The sequence below is a fragment of the Equus caballus genome, chromosome 8 (genome assembly GCF_041296265.1).
Source record: "Equus caballus isolate H_3958 breed thoroughbred chromosome 8, TB-T2T, whole genome shotgun sequence".
Taxonomy (NCBI): Eukaryota; Metazoa; Chordata; class Mammalia; order Perissodactyla; family Equidae; genus Equus; species Equus caballus.
Window position 1 is genome coordinate 31,484,152 of NC_091691.1, and position 12,257 is coordinate 31,496,408.

At 47.9% G+C, this 12,257-nt stretch overlaps 1 protein-coding gene across 48 annotated transcripts in view; it reads left to right on the top strand.

The window, feature by feature from the left end:
* Positions 1-12,257, top strand: part of EP400 (E1A binding protein p400) — a 120,445-nt gene that overhangs the window by 104,388 nt on the left and 3,800 nt on the right. For 46 of the 48 annotated variants that reach the window (XM_023647363.2, XM_070220468.1, XM_070220469.1 and 43 more), the window contains 5 exons: positions 1,360-1,578; positions 3,606-3,801; positions 4,215-4,339; positions 6,179-6,325; positions 12,064-12,141. In XM_023647363.2, coding sequence (XP_023503131.2) covers positions 1,360-1,578; positions 3,606-3,801; positions 4,215-4,339; positions 6,179-6,325; positions 12,064-12,141 — 765 coding nt within the window. The remainder of the gene's footprint in view (positions 1-1,359; positions 1,579-3,605; positions 3,802-4,214; positions 4,340-6,178; positions 6,326-12,063; positions 12,142-12,257) is intronic. The other 2 variants (XM_070220436.1, XM_070220437.1) reach the window with 1 other exon arrangement.

The window sequence follows — 12,257 nt, forward strand, 5'->3', positions numbered from 1 at the left end:
CCAGAGAAAATGCTGCTGAAAAGCATTCCTTGGCAACTTTGGAGACCAGGTGTGAAGACTTGGTCTCTTCGGGAATAGTTCATTTGCAGTGTCGTTTCTCAAAGTTGGTCATTTGAGTACTGATCTTCCTGGTTTTTGCCAATCTGTGCACTACCTGTACTGTTATATATGTAGTACGTTCATTTTAAAAGGAAACACTATATTCCTGCCATAAATGGAAAAGTATTAATACTTGGCATAGAAAGTAACCAGAAAAACGTGTAATAAAAGCAAGGCAGTATTTTAGAATTCCGGCTAGCTATCAGGCCTGCCACAATAAGTACCTGACCTTGGGCCTGCCCCTTTTTGGTTACGAGGGGACAAAAGGGCGTGTTGGAGGACATGCTGGCACCGAGCCAAGGCTTCATCCTTGAAGCACTGAACTCATCCCAGGGGAAAAAAATGCAATCACATACAGCATTCAGTTCCTCAGTCACACCAGACACATTTCAGTGGCCATTGTGGCAGTGGCTGCCATATTGGATAACCCAGATCGAAAGCCTGTCCATGACAGCAGAAAGTTCTGTTGGATAGCACAAAGTTAGAGAACAGTCCCTGGGCCCTGCAGAGGCAAGTTGTCCTCGCTGGTCCCCCTGCCGGGGTTGCCGTCCCTTCTCAGCTTCCTGCCCCCCCCTCTCCAGGATGCAGGGCCTTCGCAGGCCCTCCTCACCCCCTTTCAGCTGCCTGCAGCCCCACCTGCCCTCATGACCTGGTTCCTTTACTCTCCACTCTTCCTTCTCCTAAATCCGTTTCAAAATCATTTTCATTTTCTGCATGTTGAAAGAGATCTGATAGTTGTGAACAGCTCACTATAAATTTTCTAAAAAAAATACATTTATTCCTTAAATTATTTTTTAAACTATCTTGATACCTTGACTTCTTTTAAAGACATAAGATTTGTTTATTAATTAAATCTTTATTTGGAGACAGTTGGAATAAAAATTGAGAGTTGACACACCTCTTAAAATAAATTTTGAAATTTCAAGAGGGACCATGATTTTAATAAGACTTTTAAAAATTGTAATGGTATTGCAGATTTAAATTGACTTGTTTGTGAGCAATAAGAACCTGGAAATTTTGCTATGAATTTACTAATCTGTCAGAATCACTGTTTGTAGTTTTCATCAATGATATGCTAATTTTTAATAAAGGAACATTTAAAAAATGTTGGGAAGGCCCTGGATGATAGTTTGCATACTGCACGTTAGCACCTGTTTCTTTCAGTATTCAATGGAGGATATAAAGGTAAGCTAAAACCAAGATGCGTAAAAAATGGAATACAGTTAATATTGATGAGAAGATGCTTTCTCTGGGTTTTAGGAGCACCTGATCAAAATGCAGAAGCAGAAACTGCAGCTGCCCCAGCAGGCCCCCCCGCCACAGGCCCCTCCGGGGCCCCCACAGCCGACGGCACAGGTGCAAGTGCAGCCCCAGCCGCCTGCACAGCAGCAGAGCCCCCAGCTCACCACTGTCACAGCTCCGCGGCCGGGAGCCCTGCTCACGGGCACCACCGTGGCCAACCTCCAGGTGGCCCGGCTCGTAAGTTCCAGTTGATACGTCTGTTTTTCCAAAGCAGATCTTTTTACATTTTAATTGAACTGTTAACTGCTTGCTCAGGACCGTGTTGGGTGTTATGGCAGGCTTACACGTAAAGTAGCAGGTATGAGCTTTCCCCTAAGAACTTAAGTTCTCCTTGGAGAGGATGCACTGCAACATGTGGGAAACATTATTCACGTAATCATACTTCCCAGAACTGAAGGGTCACAAAGCTTATGGTAGGCTGAGCAGTTAGGGGAGGTGGGGCGCAAGCTAGACCATAGAAGGAGGGTGAGGTTTATGTTGGGGATGACGAGAGGGCAAGACGTGGCACGTGGAAGGTGTCCAGTGCTGCTGGGGTGGAGATGCAGGATGAGGTTGATGTGCTTGTAGGGGTGTGATGAGGGGGAACCACCGGAGCCCGCAAACCAGGCTCTGGGTTAGCAGCGCTGTGTGGGCACGGGGAGACTGGGGATTCTGAAGACGGGAGTTACAGGTTGAAAAACCAGGCTCTGGGTTAGCAGCGCTGTGTGGGCACGGGGAGACTGGAGACTCTGAAGACGGGAGTTACAGGTTGAAAATAGTGTCTGGGAAGATGAGTTACATTCAACAAGTGTGGATTGAATGTCCTGTGGGCCAGGCACTGTCACATCAGCGAGCCAGTACCCAGTTCAGGGAGCCCCGACCCTGGCACTGGTGACAGCTAACATCAGGGGTCCTGCTCCGCGCCAGGCGCTGACCTAGGCTCTATGCCTGTCACCTGACAGGTGCTCACAGACCACTGCTGAGGCAGGAGTGGGGGTTTTAATGTTAACTCCATTCTGCAGGTGCAGAAACTGAGGCACACAGCTTAAGTTGACTTGTCCAAATCCTACAGCTAGTCCCCTACAACTCACACTGGGATTGAGGGATCTGGGTGCTCAGGCTCTGTTTTACATGCACTTTACCCCTACTTTAAATCTGCAAGAGGGGGTACAAGTAGATAAAAACTGCAGAAGCAAGTTTGGTTTCACCTGTGTTCACAAAAAATGCAAATTCAAATGAGAAGGGTGGTAATCCTGTGTGATGGCCAGGGAGTGGGGAAGGCATGGTCCTTATGTGGGGCTTGTCTGATGGGAACCAGCTCCCCCAAGGAGGGGATTTTAGTAATTGAGCTAAAAAGTGTGCACACCGTTTTCCCCAACAATCCTGTTTCTCTTATATCCTAGAGAAACAATAGAACAACTGCACAGTGATGAATGTACAAGCTTGTTTGTTTCTGGAATGTTAGAGGAAGCATTCCTTGACTAAGAAGTTGACAGAGTAGGTTGTAGGGCATCCACACAGGAGGACAGGAAGCAGCTTTGAAGAGTGACCTTGTAAAAGGAAGAGAGACAGATTACACAATAGCTGTAATTCACTCCATTGTACGTACCTTGCAGCTAGCCACACAGATCAGAACGGGGCCTGTGGGCTGAGGGCTGGTTTTCACATGCATATGTGGGCAGTCTCAGGGTTATGGGTGATCTTTACTTCTTCATGTTTTCGCAGGTAGTCTCTGAGTTTTGTACATATAGAAATGGATTTATTTCTATTTTCCTTTTTAAAAATTTAACTTAACAAAGAAGTGCTTGGTAGTTGTGTGATAACTAAGCAGCAGGAGGTGGTGGCAGTCCTCTTGGGGTGGGGGCAGGGGCTGAGCGTTAGCACGGCTGGAGCAGGAGGACACCTGGGGTGATCGGGTTACTCTGAGGTACAGGGGATGGAGGGAGATGCAGAGATGAGCACTCGGTGTGGGAGCAACATCGGAACAGCAGTGGGACGGATTATCTGTGGGTCCTGCAAAACCCTGTTCACTGCGTTTGATGGTGACAGATTAAGAAGCGTGGGTCGCCTACAACGAGATGTTTTCCTTCACTTGACTGCTACTTTCTACCTTTGTGAATCTTTGTAAATTTCTCACCTCTTGACCTCTTGTGGGGGGGACATGTTTGCAAAGACACCCAGTATCCTGAATTTTTCTGGACTTTCTCGTTATTTTCACTGTTTAGACCCGGGTTCCCACTTCGCAGCTGCAGGCACAAGGGCAGATGCAGGCCCAGGCGCCCCAGCCGGCTCAGGTAGCCTTGGCGAAGCCTCCAGTGGTGTCTGTGCCTGCGGCCGTGGTCTCGTCGCCAGGCGTCACGACCCTGCCCATGAACGTTGCCGGGATCAGTGTGGCCATTGGGCAGCCACAGAAAGCCACAGGTGCCTGTTGTGTGCAGCCCTCACCCCCAACTGCTGTTCTGCTTAGAGCCTTGAACAGGGCTAAGTGGCCTTTTCTAGTAGAAGTGGCCCCAGCCCTGCTGGCTCCTTTTCTAGACAGCCAGTTCCAGTGTGTCACAGTGTATTTTAGCTGAAGTCTCTCTCAGAGGTTCCCAAGTACAAGTTTTGGCCCTCAATTTAAACATTCACCTTCTGAGCTTCCCATCCCTTTATCTGAATGTTGTTGTGAACCTAGAACATTTTAAGTGGATGTAAGGCATGGCGGTATTTGTCTCCACATAGTTTCAGTGTATAGTTTTCTGTACAGAAATCAGTCAGTCTGAACTTAATGTGAGCCCTGAGACCCTCATTCCTGCTTTGTGCTTATGACTAAATGACTTGATCGGTGTTTGCAGGACAGACGGTTGTGGCCCAGCCGGTGCATGTCCAGCAGCTGCTGAAGCTCAAGCAGCAAGCTGTGCAGCAGCAGAAAGCCATCCAGCCACAGGCCGCCCCGGGCCCAGCAGCCGTTCAGCAGAAGGTACTGGGTTTCTGTGCAGGATTCTCACATCATCCAATCTTTATGCTGAATTTGGCCCTCCTGCAAGGCATGGATGCACAGAGGACAAGAGGGTCCTGAATGGGCCCTGCCTCGTTGCCTGGCACCCACGTACAGGGGACCCTGTGGTCATGCACTTGGGCTGCACAGAGGATGACCTCAGGGTTGGAGCCGCTTCGAGGCCCAGGAGGGGAGGGAGAAGTTACTTGATGGGGAACCCGGTGCATCAAGGGCCTGTGGGGAACTGAGAAGGATGTAGGCTGTGGAATTGCAAGGCTGGGAGGCGACCGGAAGGATTCAGGGAAGCAGGTGTAGCTCACGGTGTGCGACCTCACTTGGCTCCTGGTGTACAGAACAGACAGCGCCAGGCCAGGGCCACCACCAAGCTTGTAATCAGGTGAGGAACCAGGCAGGGACTGTGTCCTTACATATGTGTACTCAGAGAGTGGAGGAAGGGGAGAGCAAGGAGAGGGGACTTGATGTGAAGGAGTACCGGCAGCATCTTACTGACTCAGGGAGAAGTTTGAGAGGCGGCTCTGAGCCGATTCAGCTCCCAAAGCCGAGTCCTGCTCCATGGCCGGTACTGGGGCTGCGTTGACGAGCCCGAGCAGAATTGAGGCCCTCCATCTTCCAGGGCTTCCACTTTACCCACTTACTGGCAGCGTAGAGCCTGGTGTACAGATGATGGCATTTGGGACTTGAATTGTGCATTGCATCTGTGCTGTTTTATGACCTGGAGCTGGGATACATGGTCTGATGGTGGGGCAGCCATGGCTGCGGAGTGAGCTGGCACACGTTGCTCTCTCCCTGTGTGCTGAGAGCTCTCTGGGCATCTGGTGCTGATTCTCAGGACAGAGCTCATTTTCCTTTGAGGAAACCGAACCTCAAGGAAATGAAGTGAGTTACCTGGAGTCACAGAGCTGACTGTTGGGCTCCAGGGTCCTATGCTTGTCAGGCATCGGATGGGCATCTTTTCCTGAGTGTTGCTGCCTGTCTTGCAGGAAGGAGCCCTGCTAGGGGTCTGGTGGGGAGATAGTGCTGATCCTGACACTGTCGTGGTTTGTGGGGACAGCAGAACAGAAAACTGCAAGGAGAGCTCTCCTCAACCCAGTTGGCCTTGGGTGAGGTGATGGGTGCCAAGAGGGCAGGACGCTGGGAAGGGACAGCATTGATGAGGGAGATGGTCAGGCTTAGTTTATGCCTGAAAGAGAGAAATAGAAGCACTTTAGCTAAAGTGCTGGTCTGCACGTTAGTATAATTTGAAAGAAAACTTCTGAGATGCTTAAAAATATTTATATGTAGCCATGGCTTTGTATACCAAATGTATAGACCACATATATGCACAGCTTCTGAAGAGTAATATTTAAATTCTCCTGACAGAGAAAACTAGAAATTAGATTAAATAGGCAAAGATTATGCTTGCAGGTTTGTTATCCCCTGTGGTAAATATTTTGGGGTATGTTCTAAATTCTTAAAATTATATTTGAGAAATTGTGTCATATGTTTTCTCTGTTGTGGTCAAGTTCACTTGCTCACATGTGAGCAGACACTGTACCAGCTGCTCCAGAGGATGTAAAGGTGACTCCCAGACCGGCCTGTGAGGGGACTTCCCGGGAGAGGAGGCAGGCAACACGTGGGCCAGGCACGCCGGAAGGGGCAGCTGCAGAAACGGAGTGGAGGGCAAACTGTGCCAGGGGCACGAAGTGATCACGTTGCGGGTGTCTGGGGCACTTGGGGCCCACACAGGAGGCCCTGATGGCTCTGAGAAGGGGCTGCAGAGCCGTGCCTGGCCCTAACCCTGGGCGGTTTCTCTTTCCTCAGATCACCGCACAGCAGATTACTGCTCAGGGCCAACCACAGAAGGTCACCTATGCCACCCAGCCAGCCCTTAAAACCCAGTTTCTTACCACGCCCATCTCCCAGGCTCAGAAGCTGGCCGGAACTCAGCAGGTACAGACCCAGATCCAGGTGAGCATGAGTGAACACCAGCTTTGGATTGCAAAACACAGGCACACAGGAGAGTGAGCATCGAACCTGCAAGGTTCAGAGAGTACAAATGGGGGGATACCCACAGAGCCAGAGCCCTGTTAAGAGAATGTCGTGGCCCTCTGCTGCTCCTCAGACATGGCTGGTCCCTCACATTCCTTGCTGGTGCTGCCACCTTGAGATCGCTGAGGTGTGGCTTGGGGGCTGTGCTGAAGTCACACTGCAGTGATGTCCTTTGCGTTTGTGAGACTCCTCCAGGAGCCATTCTTCTGCTTCACAAATTGACAAACTCTGTCACTCTGCGGCTGCTGGCTGTGGGCTGCTGCTGGCTTCTTCCTTCCTGTGGCTGCCCAGTGCCGCCCAGAGCAGCAGGGCACACCTGGTTGAGGCGTGTAAGCGCCGAGTGTGGCAGCATGGGATGGGCGTGCGGGGCTGTGGTGTGCACGCATCCGTTGAGCCTCCACTGGGGTGCCAGCAGCACTCGCACTCCCCTCGGCCTCAGCCTCGGCAGCTAATGGGGATCTGTTGACCAGCAGGTCTCCTCTTCTGTGGAGTGCCTGTTGGGACATCTCCCAGTGTTGGTTTACATTCTGGAGATTAGCCTTCAGTTCTGTGTGCCAACTGTCTTCTTCCTTTATGGTGTCTTCGGACAAACAGAAGTTCTTAATTTTAACGTATTGGAATTTAGCAGTCTTTAAGTTTCTGAACAGTGCTTTTTGTGTCTTGCTTAAGAAATCGTTCCCAGAGGTCATGATGTTATTTTCCTGTATTGTCTCCTAAAAACTTGATAATTTTTCATTCACATTTAGGCCTTTAACTTTCCTGGAATTGATTTTTCCAGATGATATAAAAATAGGAGTTCACTTTAATTTTTTATGTGAATACCTTGTTGTTTCCAGCACTGCTTATTAAGGAGTTTGTTCTTTTCCTCTCATCCACAGTGTGACCTCCATGTGTCATGCCTAGTTCCGCGTGGGGCTTTTCTTCTGTGCGTGGTCTCTGTGCCCACACTGCTCTGTCTTCATCTCTCTGGCACATAATGAGACTTGGCATCTGGAAGCCAGATCCTTTGACCACATCCTAACGAGAACATCCTGCTGTTCGTGGCTCTGTGCACCTCTATATTAATTTTGAGTCAGCTTTCTCAGTTTACACACCATAGTCAAAATTGTCAGGGTTTTCATTAGAGTTGCATTGACTGTAGATCTGAGTGAGGGAGAGTTGACATCTCCGCAGTCTTGACTTCAGATTCATCAGCATGATGTGTCTTTGTTGTTTAACTCTTCTTTAATGCCTTTTAATTAAGTTTTCTGATTTTTTCCATGAAAATTTTATCACTGTGTTAGATTTATTCCTAAATAACTAGTACTTTTTGATGCTTCTGTAATCTTACGTTTCTAAGCCTCCATTTTCTGTCTGTTTCATGCAGTTTGAACCTGGCAGCCTTGACCAGTTCTTGCTCCTTAGACAGTCCATCCGCAGGTTCTTCTGCATTTCCTTTGTCTCGATGGCATCACTGTGAGCCATGGTGGCCAGGTCTTCCTCCTCCCTTGTCTCCCACTCCTTCTTGCGTTGTGCTGGTGAGGCCCGCGGGGCAGCGTGACCAAGGTGCACAGATGAAAGCTCGACCGCATTGCTGTTCTGCAGGGTTTGATTTTTAAATCACCGTTTCTTGGAGTAAGAAAGTGCCCTTCTTTAGTTTGCTAGGAGTTTGTGTTCCTTTTTGTTGTGTCTGGGCTCCCTGCCTGGTGATCTTCCCCCAGTCTCGAGGCTTTGAGTCTGTCTCAGTGCCGATGACTCCACATTCATACCTGCAGCCCATCGCCATCCCCATGCCAGATTCTCAGTCCTAGCTGCATTTGAAGAGTTCCCGTGAGAGGTGTCACCACATGGGTACTTCAGACCTCACCTGTGCACACCTGAACTGCGTCCCTGGAGGGGTATGATCTCACAGGTCCCTCAGATTTCACCTGTGTGTACCTGAGCTCCTCCCCCTCCAGTTCAGGAACGACAGTTCTGTCGTTCCTGACCTTCGGCCTTACCTGGGCCAAACCGACAGTCATTTCTCACTTCTCTGTCTCACATTCTGATCCAGTCCGTCAGAGATTCTGCAGTGAAATTTGTTGAAACTTGCTTTGTGGTCGTGTTGGCTACAGTCGTTGGGTCATTTTATTATTACTAAATCAAGTTTATTATTTGTGTGGTTTCGGTCTTCTCTTTCCTCACCGATTTGCTTGTTCTATCAATTACTGGGAGAGAGATATTAAAATCTCCTGTTCTGGCTGTGGGTTTATCTGTTTCTCCATCTTTGCTTTTTTGTTTTTTTTCCCCAAGCCCCAGTACGTAGTTGTGTATCCTAGTTGTAAGTCCTTCTGGTTCTTCTATGTGGGATGCTGCCACAGCATGGCTTAATGAGCAGTGCGTAGGTCTGTTCCCAGGATCTGAACCTGTGAACCCTGGGCTGCCAAAGCAGAGAGTGCGAACTTAACCACTACACCACTGGGCCAGCCCCATATTTTTGCTTTTCATATCGTATGTTCTATTATTACCTACATAAAAATTTGAAGTTTTAATTTTATTATTTTGAAGTGGCTCTCATTATCTTTGGTACCCTTTTTGGTCTTGAAGCCTGTTTTGCCTCATACTGAGAACCTCTCCGTCTTGTGTTGGAATCCCTGGTGTATCTCTCCCCTTTACCTTCAGCATTCTCTGTTTCATGCGTACCGCACAGAAGTAGTCAGGCTGATGCTGCCATTCCTGTTGTCATCTGGTCTCTCGGTTTCGGTCTTTTACCTGAACTGTGTTCCCTTACTTTATGGTGAGGACTGATGTGGCTGGGGTTTGGTTTCATTTCATTTGGGTTTCTCCTGCTTGTTCCATTTTCTCTCTCCATCTTTTCTTGCCTGTTCTTATACTGTTTATGTATTTATTTTTTGTCATCTGTTCTTTCTTCTATACTAGTTTGAAAATCATATGTTCTCTTTCTGTTCTTTAACTGGTTACCCTAACATTTCCACAGACACATTTACCTTTTCAAAGCATAGTGCAGAGCACTGTCTCTGCTCTGTTCCTGAGCATTGTCTGTTCACTGTAGCTCTGCCGGCCTCTCAGTGTCACTGCTGCCGTCATCACGCATTCTCACTCTGTCTTTTTTTTGACTTTTCATGTGAAGTCACTGTGCTTCTGCCTGCAGCACATCCTTTGGCATTTCATGCAACGTTGGAAAATGCCTATATTTCACTCTTGTTCCTGAAAGAGAGTTTTGCTTAGTGTGGGATTCTAAATTGGCGTTTGTTTTCTCAGTACATTAAGAGTATTCCCTGGTTCCTGGGTCTTTTGTTGCTGATGTAAAGTCAGATGTCCGTCTGGCATGTTGCTGCTCTGACGGTCTTCTGTCTTCTTTCTCTCCATTTTCATTTGAGATCTTTTCTTTGTCTTTGGTGTTTTGCAATCACTGTGATGCTCCAGCTTGGGATTTGTTGATCTTTTGGAATTGGCATCCATCTTTCTCATCAGTTTAGGAACTGATCAGCTGTTACTCTTTGGATGTCGCCTCTGCCCCCTGTCCCTGCCCTCGAGGTATCCGCAGTCTTTTATGTTTTCTGTCTCGTCTCTGGCTGCAGTCTGAGTGCAGCCCTCCCGTCTGTCTTCGCTTGCTCATTTCCCTTGGTCATGTCTAGTCTGCTCTTAAGCTTGTCCATGGCCTTTTTATTTTGGCTGTTACATATTTTTTATTCTTACAAGTTCTCTTTGGTTTTCTCTAAAATCTGCTTGGTCATTGTTTGTAGTCTCTAGTTCCTACACACGTTTTCAGGCTGCACAGAGTGAGCACACTCTTTTGTGTGTGTCTGATAATTCTTCCATTGGAAGTCATGGTGCATCTGATTTTACTCGTTTCTGCTAATCTTGCTTCAGGAGCTGTGTTTCTTTGTCTTCATAGTACTTGTTGTCTTGTGAGCCTGTTTTCCTTGAAGTTTTGTTTGTGGGAATGCTTTGAGGTCTGGGTTGAAGGTGGATTCTTGCTTCTGCTGGACTTTCATGGGTACCTTCAGGACCATATCAGCTTGTGACTTGAGGGTGTGGTATCTCTCAGGTAACGTCAATTTGGTCTCTGAACCTGTGTCTCCTCCTCCCCCAGCACCAAGGCCTAAGGTGGATGACCTCCTCATAACTGCTTTGGGTGACAGGATCGCAGCTGCAGGGGACGGCATGCAGCCCTCCTGTTAGCTCCTTGCTGAGAGCAGATTTGGACTTGGTCTCTTGTCTGCCACACCCTGGGAGACGTACAAATCCAGTGCGAGGCCTCCCCAGCCAGCACGTGCTCTTGGGGTAAAAGCTGCCTGGCACCTCTGCTCATTGCTTGGGCTTCCCGCCCCTGCTTAGGTTTGGGAGCTAGGAGTTCCTGACTTCCCACAAGGTCATTGATGCATTTATGATGTTGTCTTAGTTTTATCCACGGTGTCTCAGTGTTTTCAGTGGTGTGCCAATCTGTCCTGGCCCACTGTGCTCCAGACGTGGTGGCTGACTGAATCTTTATTTCCCATCAGTGCTGCAGAGGGCTCCATCAAGAGGCTCTTTTTATCTTAGTGAATGCTGTTTACAATTTTTTATCTTAAGTTAGAATGAACTAGTAAATGTTTTCCAATTAATTTTAGTTTTCACAATGAAGACTAACATTTACTTGGAGCTTTGTTATGTACGTCATATAATTTCACATTTTCTCCAGAATTATCTTGGGCAAGACTTACTTTCATCCCTGTTCTACAAGTTAGAGGCCTGAGTGGGGGGCGTCACAGCCCCCAGCAGCTGCCCGCTCGGGATCCCGTCTGCTTCTGTGAGCCAGTGCCCCGACAGCCTTGAGTAGACACAAGTGGTCTGAATCATCTTATTATGTTGAGATAGCAAGATATGTATGTGATGAAATATTTAGAAAGTGACCACAGGGTAGAAAGTTTTGTTTTTAACGAGGATGATTAAGAAAAATGGCAAAATAACCACTTTAAAATTTTGTACCTCTCTAGACTAGGGCTGAATCTTGGTGTTGGTCCGAATCACTTCACAGTGGGGGTGGCTTCCTGGAACACCACACAGACTTGTAGAAGGGCTCTCTTGAGAGCTTGTGAAATGCTAAAATAAGTCATTCCAACCTCAATTTCATTCTCTCATATAACCTTGGAGCAGTTTTTACTAAAAGAAAAAATTGTCTGAAATATGAGACCAAAAATTACACATGATTGCCGTTTAAGAAGGTGGTCATTATTCAGCATGAAGGTGAAATAACTGATTCTCTCAGGGTTCACACCTTGAGAGTCACACAGCACACTTTGAGAATTGCTCTTTTGTGTCATCTGGCCACTTTTTTTTGTATTAAGAACTGAGAAGGAGGGGCCTGTGCCGCGGCCGAGTGGTTAAAGTTCTGCTCACTCCACTTTGGCGGCCCGGGTTTGCGGGTTTGGATCCTGGGCGTGGGCCTACTCCACTCACCAGCCATGCTGTGGTGATTGTCTCACATACAAAATAGAGGAAGCTTGGCACAGATTTAGCTCAGGGCTAATCCTCAAGCAAAAAAAAAAGAGGAGGATTGGCAGGGGGTGTTACCCCAGGGCAAATCTTGCTCACCAAAAACAAAAAGAACTGAGAAGGAAAGAAAGGGAGACAAATCTCTTTTTGTGCACATATTCTTTTGAATTCTACATTTGGCTTTTTTTCTTTTGTCGAAGGTTGCAAAGCTCCCTCAAGTTGTCCAGCAGCAAACGCCTGTGGCCAGCATCCAGCAGGTGGCCTCTGCCTCGCAGCAGGTAGGATTTGGGGACATGCAGCCGTCCGGGAAGTTCCCAAGTGGACTTTTCAGTAAACTTCACATTTCCTAGGTTAGGAGAGTTCTTGGTTTCATCCTGAGGAAGTAGAATTCTAG